The sequence below is a fragment of the Nicotiana tomentosiformis genome, chromosome 4 (genome assembly GCF_000390325.3).
Source record: "Nicotiana tomentosiformis chromosome 4, ASM39032v3, whole genome shotgun sequence".
In the NCBI taxonomy this organism is placed as follows: domain Eukaryota; kingdom Viridiplantae; phylum Streptophyta; class Magnoliopsida; order Solanales; family Solanaceae; genus Nicotiana; species Nicotiana tomentosiformis.
The window spans coordinates 12,966,505-12,983,634 of record NC_090815.1 but is presented as its reverse complement, the minus strand read 5'-3'; the positions used below and the strand labels follow the sequence as shown (position 1 = coordinate 12,983,634).

The 17,130-nt window shown below is 38.4% G+C and overlaps 1 protein-coding gene across 4 annotated transcripts; it reads left to right on the top strand.

The window, feature by feature from the left end:
• Positions 1-1,036: 1,036 nt before the first annotated feature.
• Positions 1,037-6,485, top strand: LOC104106210 (uncharacterized). Of its 4 annotated transcripts, XR_011415271.1 has the most exons (8): positions 1,059-1,417; positions 2,173-2,350; positions 2,710-2,790; positions 4,159-4,256; positions 5,098-5,194; positions 5,312-5,353; positions 5,829-5,914; positions 6,043-6,189. XR_011415271.1 is itself a non-coding variant. In XM_009614704.4 (7 exons), exons 1-7 carry the CDS (start codon positions 1,202-1,204, stop codon positions 6,094-6,096), a joined length of 810 nt encoding a protein of 269 aa, XP_009612999.1. In that variant the 5' UTR covers positions 1,070-1,201; the 3' UTR covers positions 6,097-6,485. The 4 variants fall into 4 exon arrangements, 3 of the variants coding, with proteins under 3 accessions (XP_009613000.1, XP_018629687.1, XP_009612999.1); XM_009614704.4 differs by lacking the exon at positions 5,312-5,353 and having other exon boundaries at positions 1,070-1,417; positions 6,043-6,485; XM_009614705.4 differs by lacking the exons at positions 2,710-2,790; positions 5,312-5,353 and having other exon boundaries at positions 1,037-1,417; positions 6,043-6,485.
• Positions 6,486-17,130: the final 10,645 nt, after the last annotated feature.

The window sequence follows — 17,130 nt, the reverse complement described above, 5'->3', positions numbered from 1 at the left end:
CTAATCTTGTCATCCTAATGTTGTCATTGACAAATAAATATTTTTCTGCCATAAAAAGGACTAGAAGAAATAAAAATAAATGAAATAAGAAAAGGTATGATTATGGACCTTTTCATTGTGTGCATGAGGCGAAGTGAACAAATAGCCGTTTTAGGATCCATATTTAAAGAAATGACAGAAAATTATTAAAAAAAAATAAGTTTAATCGCCTCATAATTAACTTTTGACATGCATATTTAAAGTTCAAAATTCAGGTCTATGGTCTTGCGGGTCTAAATTGTATTGCCAAAAACGAAAAAATTACACATACGCCCTATTTTGGCGCCCCATTTAATATGTACCCATTTTTTAATTTTTTTAACATGTACAACTGTTTAAACAACTTACATTTTTCTCCTCTTTCTTCTTTTTCTTCTTCTTCTTCGGGTAACAATGATTTTATATGATATTTGTAAACATATTTTATATGATGTTTTAAAAAATGATATCCATCGATTTACTCATTCGGCTCATTAATCAGAACGCGCGGTTTTCACTGGGCTTTAGCCCATTTCTCCAGTGCACCGTTTTCGTATTTCTAGTTTCAACCAATACGTATATTATGCTAGCTTTTGGCAATAAATTTTTAAATTTATTTTGAAAAATCTTATTTGGGTGAAGTTTGGTTTGAAGATGAAAATGTATTTGGATATCATTTTTTAAAATATATTTTTCAAATTTATTTTGGAAAAACATGAAACATGACTTATACCCACGCGTTCTAAAAACTATCACAAATAACCAATAGTACCATTATCAATAGCATTCATTATATTATCGCAAGCCATAGTCCTGAACATAAATAAATTTGATACAAAATTATCATTTTTATAATGAACCATATGATACACTATTAGGTGATCGAGAATACGAAGTAATATTGTTATAAAATAATAAATGATATGCTATGTTATAAAATATAAAAGTTTGGGTCAATTTTAAAAAAAATATAATATTGATATTTGTTTGGGATTTGGGATTTGTAAGTTTGACAAAATGTAGCCAAAATTTGTGGCGTTAACCAAATTTATTTTGTAAAATCTTTGCCAAACGGTCCTGTATATTTCTTGATTTCCTTTTTTAACATCATTCTGAACCCCCCAAACTCCCACACAAAATCCCTAATTCAGCGATCGGAAGTCCCTAATTCACCAGATTTGCAATGTCGACGGTGCCTTCAACGTCGGCGTCAGCTACTTCATCGTCGTCGCAGTACACTTACTCAAACGGCACATACTTTCCGACGCCGTTTCATCTCCAACAACAACCTCCTCCTCAGCCCTATATAGGCGCTGCTCCTCCGCCCGTACAACTTCCCGGTCCTCCCGTCTACCCTGCCCCTGCTCCGGGCGTTTACACTTTGCCTCAGTTTCAACAAGTAAGTGCTCCAAATGTCAGCAAATATTAATTGCAAAAAAAGGAAGAAATATGAAAATTATAAACTCTTATTTCTGAATTTCGGTCTTGTTATGATGTAACGACGGGCAAAATTGCAATTGGTTGTTAATTCTTACGTTTTGATTTCGTTGGAGTCACGCTAATGTCCATAGAAAGTTTAATTGATTATAGCTTGTGGAGTAAGTAATTATGTAAGTCATATTGTTTTTTATTTTTGCTCCCTTTTTCTAGTTATTTTTGTCAAGTGTTTGAGAATTTGGCGGGTATTTTGTAAAATCTTTCTGGGAAGTTGTTGAGAGTATATTTTCTTATAGAGTTTAATAAGTTATATATGCTACACTATCAGGTCACCCTAAGGATATCTACAAGTAAGCCTCCATAAAAGAAGGTAGGTTACCTGCTGCCATAATAGGTAATGTGACTTGACAGTGTAAATTTTTGTTACACTAACAGTATATAGAGCTTAAAATCCTTTTTATAAGGGTGATGCCTGGGCCAGCTTGCTTGCTGAGAATATCTGCGCACATGTTTGTGTGTATGTGCATGATAAAATATCATGACGCCAATTAGAAGCTTGTTAGTTTCGTTTTAGGAGGAGAACAGAAGAAAATCTCAATAGAAGTATTTGCACCAGGGCTTTGTACATATGTTACTTTGTATGTTAAGCTAGTGGCTTGTTTTGAAAAAAGAAGGATGTTTTGTCATGATTGTAATGTACGTAATACTTGCGGACAGGCTCAGCAGTTATTCCAAAGAGATGCGCAGACAATCACGCCTGAAGCACTTGAAAACGTGAAAGCTGCACTTGCAAGCAGCGAAATTGAGCACAAAGCTGAGGCCAAGAAGAAAGCTGTTCCTCGTAAGGCAGCAGGACAAAGTTGGGAAGATCCTACTCTAGCAGAGTGGCCAGAGAGTAAGCATAATTTCCTATTTCTTTTTTTCCCCTTGACTGGCTGTGCCTCATTGTACTAAAAAGGGGGGGGGGGGGGATTACTCTTTTTTTGTTTTGTTTTTGAAAAGGTAACATATTATATATAAATAAAAGACTAGACAAAAGCTGTGAAGTCACCCATAATTACCTTGAGGCCTAATAAGAAAAGACACTCCTAATCCTTTGTCTTCTCATAAGGATTCTAAAACATCACAAATAGATTCACGATCTTCTAAATATTCTCCTTTACACCAAAAGTAAAAAAGAACTAAACATTTCATTTTCATCTTTTGAATGTTACTGTATCTATCTTCAAAGCATCTTGATTTCTTTCTTCCCAGATTGTCAACCAGGGACAATCTTCCATCTCTCTTTATTACTGGATAGGTTGCCTTCTCTGTTCCAACATGTTAAAACTTCAGGTATTCTTCTTGGCATAACCCACAATATTCCCCTCAAGTTGATGAATATCCTCTATAATTGTTAAGTCACTCTACAACACAAAAAGAGATGATTGATTGTCTCTGCCTACTCTCCACATAAGTAACACCTAGATCATAGCTGGAATCCTCTCTTGATCAAATTATCCTGAGTTAGAACTGCCTCCTTTGCCAACAACCATGTAAAGCATGCTACTTTATAAGGAATTTTAACCTTCCAAATCAATTTCCATGGCCAGCAGCCAATCTGATTGTTTGAGATGTTGAACTCCTTATATGCTGCTTTAACTGAGAACTTCCCTTTGCTATTCCCTACTTCTCTCTCCTCATAGCCTTTGATAGTTTTAACATCAGTTGAACTGGATTCTATCTTGAACTGAATTTCCACTAAAAAGTAAGTAAAAGTAATCAGTTATATTTCTTAATATAATCAAAAGTTAACAGTTATATTTGATTTTCAAAATGGATTCAGCTTTTCCTTCGAAACGTCTCCTATTAGAGTATGCTACCGTATGTACAAGGGTTCAACTATAAAATATGATATTGTGTAAGGTAATGTAGCTTGTCAGAGTAGGCGAACAATGCGTATATAAGGAGCTAATTTTTATTAAGTATCAAGGAAGTAGTTTTATCTACTCTTTTCTCTCTGCTCATTGTTTTTAGGGCGAGTACTATTCTTGAATTTACTTGATGCACTCTCGTTTTAACATAGGAACTTCGGCGCAGAGTATGAGGAGTCTCACTGAGCGAATAGGTGAATAACATATTGGAAGGAACAAGAAAGGTTGGTGAATACTGACATGATTGAAGCTGAAATCTCAGGGTTTATTGCAGTTAACATGGTTATGACAGACAATTGAAAAGTTTAGGATGAAATTAGCCTATCTTGAATACATAACCAATTACTAGATGCCTATAATGAGTGTTTATAAAAGGTCTAACTTTCTGATAAACCAGTGCGGATGCAAGAAGCATGAATAGCAAGTAAATATACTATATGAATTCGTCTTAGTTAAGTTATGGGGCGTTGTGTGTCTTGTATATCTAAATGCACTTCTTTTTCTGGAGGTGTTTAGAGAAGAGAATGTGCAGGAGAAAACCTGTGAGGTAATCTATCTGATCTTACATGTTTGAATATTATACTTTACTGGTCCACTTTCATGATTTGTGGTCTTGCAAGTGATATCATTTTTTTACCCTATTATCTTTTGCTGTTGGTTCTCTGGTCACTTCCTTCCGTGATGGCTGTTTGCACTTGTTTTCCTGTGGTTATTGTGTCTTTTGCTGTTACAATGGTGCAAATCCTGGTACAATGGAATAACTAAGTTTCCTGTTCGGATGGCGTCACAGATGATTATCGTCTATTCTGTGGTGATCTTGGGAATGAGGTGAATGATGATGTCCTGTCAAAAGCCTTTTCAAGGTTTCCAACCTTTAACATGGCTAAGGTAAGCTCTATTAGATCATTTACTTTTTTCCAATAATCTTACATTTTTATGTTTTTGGTATATTTTTATGTATACACGAGCACTGGTATTTCTGGTCATGAAGGGAGAGATTTTGGTCCCCTTAGAAGTTTAATTATTTTCTTCTTTTTTATATCATATTTCTGCTTTCTGAACATTCTCGAATCTTAAAAAAGCTAGATATCTTTATAGATGCATCGACTATTGATAGTCTGCATACGTCTATAGGTGGTATACGTGCATCGAGTTTTGAGATAGACTTCTCACTTTTGACTGCTTTCAAATTGGAGTTTAATAATTTTTAATGATTGAAAATTGAAGAGAACATATTAGTTGTGTCACTGTAGGACCAATATCCCTCAAGTTGTATGTTTGTGTGTGTGTGTGTGTGTTCTTATCCCCTTTTTGGTGGGGTCCACAGCATACATGGATGATGACTTAGTTCTGTATGTGCTTGCGTGTATTTGCATAAAATGAAGAACATAAGGAGCATCTAAATGAGAAGACTCTAGATTGGCGGCATCTAATTGGGAAGATTGTAATGGTGGTGAACTGGTGATACCTTACATCGAAGTCTAATTGTAATTTGTTTATTGCCCAAAACTGCAGTAGTTAATGTGTTATAATAAGTGTAGCTTAGTTATAAATCAAGACCCATCATGTTGATGTTATTATACTTCCTTTCTTTCTGCCTTGATCTGAAAAGATTAGAAAAAAATGAAGTATTTTATATTCGCCTTGCTCTCTTCGAATTTTGTTGTATAATTGTATGTTGTAGCTTGTAAGGTTCAGTAACAAAGGGATTCGCAATGCATTTTGACAGGTTGTGAGAGACAAGCGGACTGGTAAGACCAAGGGATATGGATTTGTGAGTTTTTCCAACCCATTAGACCTTGCGGCAGCACTTAAAGAAATGAACGGTAAGCTATCTGTTAATCAAGATATGAATGTGTAGTTTCTTATTGTGCTTAAGGTACACTGACGTAATCAATATATTAAATGACACAACTTGATAGAAGTGGGTCTGTCACTGTTAGGGGATCAGCTTTTACCTTCTTGAAGACCACTGCTTATAAATGGTATGGATGGTAGCTTTCAGTTGGATCTAACATTTTCCTAGATATACCATTTGGCTGATGCCATGTGAGAGTTTCTTTGGTCCCCCCTTTTTTGATGTCTTCATGTCAAATGATAGCGTTGATAGAGTGTCCTCTACAGGCTCCTGGTTTTTTATTTGAATGTATAATTGCCCTCCCCTCTCCTCTCTAAACAAAAAAAAAGGAATGGTGAAGGAAACAAGTAACAGAACTTTACTGGAAACAAGATTTAGTACCGCTTCTGAAGTCGGTTTAGGCAAAGAAAAAAAAGGTCAAGAAAAGACAACATCAACAACCAAACCTGTATGAGAGAATTTCAGAAGTCTGGTTTCATGTGGAGTTCGCAAAATGGGGATACATGAATGTTTGATGTGGCAGTTGTTTTTAGCTATTGCATTGGTAATGATAATATTACATCCAGATGCCTAATAAGGTGGTTATTCATGTTTGATTTCAGGGAAGTATGTTGGAAACCGGCCGATCAAACTTCGCAAGAGTAAGTGGCAAGAGAGGATTGACTATGAAGCTCTGGAAAGTTCGAAGGTGAGGGTTTTTGCGTGGTGATTGGCCTACTTATGATATTACGTCTTGATAGTTGGCACTATCTAACTTCTACTTATCAAAATTGCATTAACTGACTACTTTTTTGTGGATGTTGGATCTTGTGGCAGAACCGATCACATAAGAAACCAAAGCTAACGAAGAAGAGTATATTGCACAAGTGAGCGCCAACCATGATAATGGCTCATGCATCAAGATACTTAGATGTATTTTAAATGTCTTAATCAATTTCTTCACCATTGTCGCTGTCCGAGAAAGCAGGGACAAATGACAGTCCTAGGACACAGAAATACTATTTGAACCTCTGCAATTTGTTATTCACAATGCTGTATCCATCAGTTGCTGGTTAATGTATTTCTTCCTCCTTTTAAGAGCTCTAGGAGAGTGCTGAATGATGGAATCCTTTTGGCAACCATAGATTGGTGGATGGGGAAACTGTTGTAGTATGGAAACTTTGGTTCGTTCGCAAGATAAATTGCAGTTTCATACTTTCATTAATGTATCAGTTGAATTGAAGGATAATGAATGTATGGTCCAATGTTTGTGCAATTAATCAACTGAAAACAACTCTTGCTAGATATAATGCCTGATATAGATGTACTGCTATTGGGGGCGTCAATGGATATTTAAAAATCGACTGAAACGTATTGTATCCAATCGATTTTTAGTTTTTTTTTTTTTTAAAAAAAATCGTAGGTTTTTATATAAATTTATAATCGTACCGATAATTAGGGTAGACCGGAAAAATATCGAATCATACCGAATAAATTTACATGTGAAAAACATATTTATATATTAGGTTTAAGAAAAATGAAGCATTGAATTTCTTCGTGGGCCTTAGAATTACGAAAAAAGTTAAAGCCAACAAGTAATTAAACTAAAAATTCTAATTTATAAAATTATTATGTCATTTCTACTGAAACTAAATTATTTCCAGCATATTTACTAGTAAGACACAGTATTCTAGCGATTATTAGTAGCAAATCACAATGTATTGAATATGTTTCCTTTCGTATGATTTAGATTTATTTTTTTGAATTTTCAATTTTTTTCAGACTTTATTCTTGAGTCTCACCTTGGTTAATATCTTTCCACTCGTGTGATTTATATTTTTTAAATCTTTGCTTAGTTTTTTTACGTTGCTGTGGAATAGTTAATAGATTTATACTCTCTCACCATCTTTCATGTTTTCTTATTTCATCGCTCACTGTGATTTATATTGCATTTTACTTGTGCTAGTGACTTTTACACGAAATTTACAAAAATACCGAAAATTGAGCAAATTGTACCTATAACGAAGAGAAACCGACATGATTGTAGGTGTATACGGTCAAAACCGATTAGTCCGCCGTACTGACTGGTCGGTATGATAATACTTTGATCGAATGGCGGCTTTGTAACACCAGGTCGATGTCCGAACTCAGGTCACCAAGCTTCGAGCCCGAAGGACCGATCAACGTCGAGCTCGATGTTATTATCAAGCTCGAATCCAAATCGAACTATGATACAAAGTAAAGTTATCGAGCTTATGGTTCAGAGACCGACCAACACTGACCCCGAATCAATACAGGGACCCGAGTCAGAATCGAGCTCGAGTCAAGATCGAGAGCTCGAGTCAATATTGAGCTCACAAACAAGAGCCGTTGCAACCCCACTAGAGGAGAAAATCTTGGCAGGAATCATGTAAAAGATGGTTTATTATGGGTCTCCCACTATGTATTTTAATTATATCTAAAAGTAGGATCCTCCACTATAAAGAGGATGGCTACATTTCTGTAAAGGGCATTTTCTTGCTTACATTGTAATTCAAGCACCATATTCTCTTATATTCAAGGATTATTCTTTCAGGCTTCATTAATTGATTCATTTTGCTTAGTCCTAAAAATCATCTTCTTTCCAACCTTGTTTATTTTGCATTCTTTGCAATCCATATTTGATATTTCTATTTATCCTTACGATTTGTATTAAGCTATACCACATATCCTTAGAACTACGTACAAATTAAACTTCATCCGTTTTTCGGGTAAACAGTTTGGCGCCCATCGTGGGGCTAAGGATAACAGTGGTTAGTTGATACGAATCTGCAAAAACACACCGTTTTGCGCTAGTTTCCGAAAGTATCTTGGATTTCGGATTAGCAACGACTAACTACCAATCAAATGGCCTCACCTATCGACAACGAAGCTGGTCTTCAAGATGAGAACAACAACTTGATACTAAATACCGAAAGACCACTTGTCAACGCCGTTGGAGCTCGAGTTGAAGTGCCGATAGATATCAATTTGCATGTGGCTATTGAGGCGAACCTACATTCTGAACCTGAAAATAGCATTCATGGTGGCACTCGGTCTGCAGCTCGAGATACCCATAACGTCGAGGAAAACGGCGTTAACTTGCATATGATTTTCGAAATGTTGCAAGCTCAACAGGCAGTAATAGCTCAGTTGCAAAGCCAAACCCAGCTACCGAGCAGGCCGGAGCCCAGTCCACCTCGAGAAATTGCCTATAGAACGGAGCCAGCCATAATGAGGTCAAATGAGCAAGAATCGGGGACTACTCCCGAAATTGCTAAAATACTCGAGAAGCTCACAAAGCGAGTCGAAACCAACGATAAAAAAGTAGAAACATATAACTCCATGGTCTATCAGATCCCGGGAGCTCCACCAATGATAAAAGGGTTGGATTCCAAAAAATTCGTGCAAAAATCTTTTCCCTCGAGCGCAGCCCCAAAACCAATCCCCAAAAAACTTCGTATGCCCGAAATTCCCAAATATAACGGAACGACCAACCCAAACGAACACGTCATCTCTTACACGTGTGCCATCAAGGGCAATGATTTAGAAGATGATGAAATCGAATCTGTATTGTTAAAAAAATCCGAAGAGACCCTCTCGGAAGGGAGCAATGATTTGGTATCACAACCTACCATCGAATTCCATCGACTCGTTTGCCATGTTAGCAGATTCTTTTATAAAAGCACACACCGGCGCCATAAACGTTGCAACAAGGAAATTAGACCTTTTCAAGGCAAGACAAAAGGATAACGAGATGCTAAGGAAGTTCATATCTCATTTTCAAATGGAACGAATGGATCTGCCACCAGTTACAGACGATTGGGTTGTTCAGGCTTTCACTCAAGGTTTGAACGAACGAAGTTCGACGGCTTCACGGCGGTTGAAGCATAACCTGATCGAATACCTAACCATCACGTGGGCCGACGTACACAATCGGTACCAATCAAAAATTAGGGTCGAAGATGATCAGTTGGGGTCTGAACTCGCTGCTCGAAGGGATATTAATCGAGAACAAGGTCCGATCAGGGATCGATACCAACTGTATAATGGAAACCACAGAATCGGTGAATCGAGACATAACCTCGGACAAAATAACAGAAGAAGTGATCGAGGTCAAGGGTCTCGGGGGCTGATGAACAGAAGTAGGTTCGACAGGCCTTCTGGATCTAAGGAAGCACCTCGGTTATCGGAGTATAACTTCAGCATTAATGCATCCGCCATCGTGTCGGCTATCAGACCCATCAAAGACACTAAATGGCCTCGACCCATGCAGACCGATCCTGTCCAGAGGAATCCCAATCAAATGTGCGAATATCATGGCACCCATGGCCACAGAACGGAAGATTGCAGGCAACTAAGAGAGGAAGTAGCCCGGTTATTCAACAAAGGGCACCTTCGAGAATTTTTAAGTGATAGGGCGAAGAACCATTTTAAAAATAGGCATTTTGGCAAGCAAAACGAACAAGAAGAACCACAACACGTCATTCACATGATCATCGGCGGCGCCGATATCCCTCCAGGACCGGTGCTTAAACGCACTAAGACATCAATTGTGAGAGAAAAACGATCTCGAACTCAGGATTATGCACCCATAGGAACTTTGTCCTTCAATGATGAAGATGCAGAAGAAGTCAAACAACCTCATAATGATGCACTGGTAATATATGTACTGTACTTATGAATAAAACTAAAGTTAAGCGTGTGTTAATTGATCCAGGTAGCTCGGCCAACATCATTAGATTGAAAGTCGTAGAACAGCTTGGTCTACAGGACCAGGTCGTACCCGCAACCCTGGTTCTAAACGAATTCAATATGGCATGTGAAACCACCAAAGGCGAGATAATTCTGCTGATAAACGTGTACGGGACCCTCCAGAAAATGAAGTTCCACGTAATTGAAGGTGACATGAGGTACAACGCCCTTTTTGGAAGGTCATGGATCCACAACATGAGAGATGTACCTTCGACCCTTCCTTAAATTCCCAACATCAATGGGAGTCAAAACAGTGTACGGAGAACAACCAGCCGCAAGAGAAATGTTTGCCGTCGAGGAAGCGAATTCGATATCCTCGCCTTCGCCAATAAAGGGATCGAGCTCAAAAGGGGAACAAGATGCCAAATAGCAATCATAGACATCAGCTTTAACCCGACCAGAAATCCAAACGAGGGAAAACTGGGTCCGAACTGGGAAGGACCGTACCAAGTACTCGAAAACGTCGGTAAAGGATCCTACAAACTCGGTATTATAAACGACGAACAACTATCAAGCAATTGGAACGTGTCACACCTCAAACGATATTATTGTTAAGGTATGATTTTCTCCCTTCTTTCATCTATATATTTTCGATACTAACCCATTGCAGGAGTTCAGCCAAAAACATCGAAACCTCAGGTTTTAAAGTACGCGTTTCACTCTTTTTCCCTTAGATCGGTTTTTATCCCAACCGAGTTTTTCCGGCAAGGTTTTTAACGAGACAATAACTATGTGCTACCTGAGAACATTTTAATAATATCCAAGACTTCTTTACAATCAACCTCGAATACTATGGGGCTTTACCATCGAATAAATCGAGTTCGATATGAGAAAGTGATTTCATACCAAAGTCATATCAAACAGGGTCTCGATAGGGAAAACGTGTAAGGGCTAAATGGTCAAAATGAACCATGCCCGTATAGTTTTGCTCGAGCCCTGGCATAAAATACGAACATATGTATAACTACCTCTTTACCAATAACTCATATTTCGAAAGTATTTCGTTCTGCTTCATGATTCAAATGGGCTTAAGGGCTGACCACTATCGAAGGAGTTTTGAAAAAACTTACACCATAAAGCCTACGGGCTACAATACTCTTATTTAGAGTTCGAAGCAAAGCGCCCACTCGACCATTAAGCCTATGGGCTACGAGTTCGAATCACTCACTCGACTATTAAGCATACGGACTACATTACTTCGAGTTCGAATCACTCACTCGACTATTAAGCCTACGGGCTATAATTTGAGTTCGAATCATTCACTTGACTACTAAGCCTACGGGCTACATTACTTCGAGTTCGAAATCACTCACTCGACTATTAAGCCTACGGTCTATCTTACTTTGAGTTCGAGCAACCACTCACTCGACTATTAAGCCTTCGGGCTATATTACTTCAATTTCAAAATCACTCGCTCGACAATTAAGCCTACATGCTACTCTTATTTCGAGTTCAAAGCAAAGTGCTTACTCGGCCATTAAGCCTACGGGCTACGAGTTTGAATCACTCACTCGACTATTAAGCATACGGGCTATACTTTGAGTTCGAATCATTCACTCAACTACTAAGCCTACGGGCTATATTACCTCACGTTCGAATCACTCACTCAACTACTAAGCCTACGAGCTACATTACTTCGAGTTTGAAATCACTCACTCGACTATTAAGCCTATGGGCTATCTTACTTCGAGTTTGAGCAACCACTCACTTGACTATTAAGCCTACGGGCTATATTGCTTTGAGTTCGAAATCACTCACTCGACAATTAGGCCTACGGGCTACTCTTATTTCGAGTTCAAAGCAAAGTGCTCACTCGACCATTAAGCCTACGGGCTACGAGTTCGAATCACTCACTCGACTATTAAGCCTACGGGATATACTTCGAGTTTGAATCATTCACTCGACTACTAAGCCTACGAGCTATATTACCTCAAGTTCGAATCACTCACTCGACTACTGAGCCTACGGGTTGCTCTTATTTCGAGTTCGAAGAAAAGCGCTCACTCGACCATTAAGCCTACGGGCTACGAGTTCGCATCACTGACTCGACTAAATTGCCTAAAGCCTTACGAAAACCTTCATAAGGCGTAAATGAAACAAAATCTTCATAAGCCAGAAAATAAAGGCAAGCCGGGAAAAGAAAATATATTTATATATACATATAATATTGTTCATAACATCCAAAATAGAAACTAAGGGCTAAGTTTCTTGGTTATCTCCGGGGGCATTCTCTTCTCCATCGGGTTCCTCCCCACTCTAAGATCCGCTCTTGTTCCCATCACCGTTATCGTCATCATCATCGGAGGCCAAGGCCCCATCACCGGCTTCAAGCCCTTTTGCCTTTATTATCTCTTCAGTAAGATCGAAGCATCGAGCATGGATCTCCTCGAGGGTTTCCCTCCAAGATTGGCATTTGGAAAATTCGGTTGTCCAATATGCTCGAGTTCGAGCAGTCTCAGCTACTTCTCTCGCATGCAACTGAGCGGCCTCAGCATCGGCCCGATAAACAGCCACAAATGCGTCTGCATCGGCCTTTGTTTTTTCCGCATTGGCAAGTACAGAAGCCAACCGAACCTCGAGCTCCTCCGTTTTCCTTGCTTGAACCAAGTTTTTTTCCTTCAGACTTTAAAGGTGATTTTTGGCCGATGATAATTGGGCTCGAGCAACCTCTTTCTCTGCAGCAAAGCAGTCCATATTTCCTTTCTATTTCAAGGATTCCGCCTTTATCACATCGACCTCCTCACGGAGCTTCCCGATTATCTCATGCTTCTGCTGTAACTGTGAGACCGAAAGATTAGCCATCGTTCCAGTATCGAATCCATATGCTTTTAATAGTGTCATTACTTGCTCGGACAGATCGGTTTGATCTTGGTGAGCTTTGGCCAACTCAGCTCGGAGGTCCTTGATTTCTTTTCCCCTTTGCCCTAAGAGGGGTTTAAGGGCCTTTCTCTCCTTAGTGGCCCGTTGGAGATCGGCCTCGTATCGACGCAGCTCATCTCAGGAACGAGAACATGCTTCTCGATAAGCTACCATAGCCTACGAAGAAAGAAGAAACAAAGCAAGAAAAGAAAAACAGACATAAGAGATAATACCAACAAAATAATTTAAGGCTTACCTGATTCAAAGCCTGCTGCACTCCGTGAAAAAAATCTGATGCATCATTAGTACCGGCAACGTCCTCGACACTGGTAAATAGATCACGAAAGGGATCCTCTCCATTATGAGGACCGTCTAGTTCGAGGGCCCCCAAAGCTTGGGCTTCCCGAATCGCCCCTTTGGAAAAAGTAGGGAAAGTGGGCGAGTCTTCGATTGCTACTGCCCCAAGTGAGCCACTTGGGTCATTCTCTTCGGTTCGAAGAGATTCAGGAAGAGCCCCTTCAGACATATCCCCCATCCGTTGGCTTCGATGGGAAGCATCCTCGATCTCAAATAACTTGAGGACTCTGTCCGAATCTTTCTCCGATGTATTCTCAATTCGAGACAAAGCTTTATAAACCACCATCGATCCAGCGGCCTGTTAAACATCGGTGGTCTTCTTTGATCGGGCCACCAGTACAGACCCGTCGTCTTCCTCTTCCTCATCTTCATCCCTTAGACGCTGAACCGATTCTAAGGTCAAAGGGATGGTATTCTTCCTTGACTTACGAGTCGACCTTGCCTTCAATTTTTGATTTTTGAAAGCGGAGGCCCTTTTTCTCTTATTTCCCTTTGCTGGTTTAGAAACCTGGTCCGAAGCTTCTTCCTTGCCGGACAGGGGCCTCAAAATTGCATCTCTGCCCAGGCTTGCACACAAGAAAATCGGTTGAATATGTGGAAAATATTTCGTTCAAACTCTCAAAACATGAGAAATAGGCTTACTATGATTCTTGGCCTCCCATCGTCCTTTCGCCAAATCACGCCATGAACATTCGGCGTATGTGAAGGTCGAAGCCAGGGCCCGTACCCAGCTCTTAAGATCGGGAACGGCACCGGGTATCCAAGGAACCGCTGCATCACAAAAGATATATCAGCAAGAAAGAAACTAAGAAACAAGGCGATAGGAAATAAATAGCAGAATTACACTTACGCTTCATATTCCATTCTTCGGGGAATGGCATCTTTTCGGCTGGGATCAGGTCCGAAGTCTTCACTCGAACGAACCTGCCCATCCAACCTCGATCCTTGTCCTCATCTATGCTCGAGAACAGTACCATGGTAGCCCGATATTGAGGTTTTATTAATCCACCTCGAAATAGGTGGGGACTATACAATCTAATAAGATGATCGAAGGTGAAAGGCATCCCCTCGATCTTGTTTGCAAAGAAACGGATCAAGATAACGATCCGCCAAAAGGAAGGATGAATCTGACTAAGAGTTATTCGGTATTGATGACAAAAATCGATGATAACAGGGTCGAGAGGCCCTAATGTAAAAGGGTAAGTATACACACTAAGGAACCCTTCCACGTGGGTGGTAATATCTTCATCGGGAGCCAGAATTACCACTTCTTCGTTATCCCAGTTGCAATCCATTTTTAACTGAGCAAGTTACTTGTTGGTTATCGAGCACAAATACCTCGATACCGGCTCACACCGACCGGGAACCAGCGAGCCCTTATCGACATTAAAATTGGAGGTGAGAAGACATGTTCCGGGAACAAATTCCTCAGGCCGTGGCTCCATCGGTGTTTTATCGGTGGTGGGTTGTGAAGAAGAAGCCTCTTCTTTTTGAGGGGCGGTTTTTGATATTTTCACCATTTTTTGAATTTAGAAGAAAGGAATAAAGACGATGCGGTATTTCAAAGAAAGATTTTGCAGTAAAAACCACAAAAGGAGAATTTCGCACTTAATTCAGAAGGTATGTGAGAATGCTTAGGAAATTTTGAAATTAGAAGATGTAAAAGTGATTAATGGTGAAAGAAGGAGATATTTATAGGCTGAGCAGTGGTGGTCCAATATCGGTAATGGTCGATCACCGTATGACATGCATTAAATGCCTCGGTAAACTGAACCGATGGGACAACTATCGTATACGTCACGATCGGATTCGATGCACATGTCAGTATATATCTGATCATACCGTTGAAAAATCATATCATTTCTCGTTACATTTTTCTCGAGAAACGCATGGACTATTTGTATACGGTCAAAACCGATTAGTACGCCGTACGGACTGGTCGATATGATAATACTTTGATTGAAGGGCGGCTTTGTAACACCAGGTCGATGTCCGAACTTGGGTCACCAAGTTTCGAGCCCGAAGGACCGATCAACGTCGAGCTCGATGTTATTATCAAGCTCGAATCCAAATCGAACTATGATACAAAGTAAAGTTATCGAGCTTATGGTTCAGAGACCGACCAACACTGACCCCGAATCAATACAGGGACCCGAGTCAGAATCGAGTTCGAGTCAATATCGAGCTCACAAACAAGAGCCGTTGCAACCCCACTAGAGGAGAAAATCTTGGCAGGAATCATGTAAAAGATGATTTATCATGTGTCTCCCACTATGTATTTTAATTATATCTAAAAGTAGGATCCTCCGCTATAAAGAGGATGACTACATTTCTGTAAAGGGCAATTTTTTGCTTACATTATAATTCAAGCACCATATTCTCCTATATTCAAGGATTATTCTTTGAGGCTTTCATTAATTGATTCATTTTGCTTAGTCCTAAAAATAATCTTCTTTCCAACCTTGTTTATTTTGCATTCTTTGCAATCCATATTTGATATTTCTATATATCCTTACAATTTGTATTAAGTTATACTACATATTCTTAGAACTACGTACAAATTAAATTCCATCTGTTTTTCGGGTAAACAATAGTTCTACCTCATCATGTTTCGACACAATCAACCATCATAGTCTCACATGACCGCTGCTTTGGTTTGCATTGAAAATAGCTAGATGAACCTCTTTAGACGTCCTCTCAATTGTCTTCCTGAGGTGCTACTTGCACTTGATGACTAATTTGATCATTAACATTAATTTTCTATGGTTACTTCCACAATAACATTACCTTTTATGATCTCATCTTGTAGAATATTATACATTCACCTTTATGTGACGTTATCGATTTCATCACAGATATGTTGGTATGATCAAGAGATAATGAGTTCAGGCCGATGAAACACTCTCTTATAAAAATATAAAGTAAGTTTGCACATATGAAACTTAATACGGATTCGCCCTTTCCCATACCTAGTATGGAACGTTAATGTGTTGGATTGCCCTTTATATTATCATAATTTTTTTCTTTACATTATCATAATTATTTTACCAATTTAACTTGGTTATATAGCTAGAAGGAAAGAAAAATATGTGAATTTTATACTCAATTTTTTTATGTCCTTCAAAGCAAATAATAACTCTGGAAAGAGGAGTTATATGCTATTCATTGAATCTCTCTCGAGACATTATCGAAATATAAAAAATAACAAATTTTAAATAAAAAATAGTAAAAGATTAGGACAATATAACCTGATTGGATAATTCAATTGATGAATTGATACCAAAATAACTTTTGCTGTTTCTGTGCTTAAAAACTTGAAGAAAAATAAAAGAATTCACAAATTTTTATATTCAGTATATGCAGAAAAAATTAGAAAAATTCTCACCTTACCACCTTCGAAGTTTGTTCCACAAAGAAGAATGACAAGAGTCGTATGTGTTCTTTTGATAGAAGGGAGTAAAAAATTTATCATAATTCCCAAACTTGATGAAGTTGTAAGAATATAAATATGGAAAAAAAAATTAATCCCCAAAAAGTTCACCTTTACCCAAATAACGTTCCATATTCCCGAAGTGAAAAAGGATTATCCCCTAATATGCTAATAGTTAACATTGGTAATAAAGTAAGGTTCTTTTTTCCTTTTCATAAAAATATTATACTTTTTATATTAAAACATCATTTTTTTAAAATTATTTTTACATAAACCTAAATTACTAAAAAATGGAGCTTCCAAACTTGGGATATTATCACTCCCGTGCCAGAAACTATTTTCGGTAGCCGAAAAATATATAAAATTTATATAATTTTTGTATATAACATACGCAATGTATATATATACAAAAAATATATAAATTTTATATATTTTTTTGACTATTATTTTTATAACTACTGTAAAGTATCATTTTTGCTCCAATCTTAGGAACGTAAAGCCCTTGC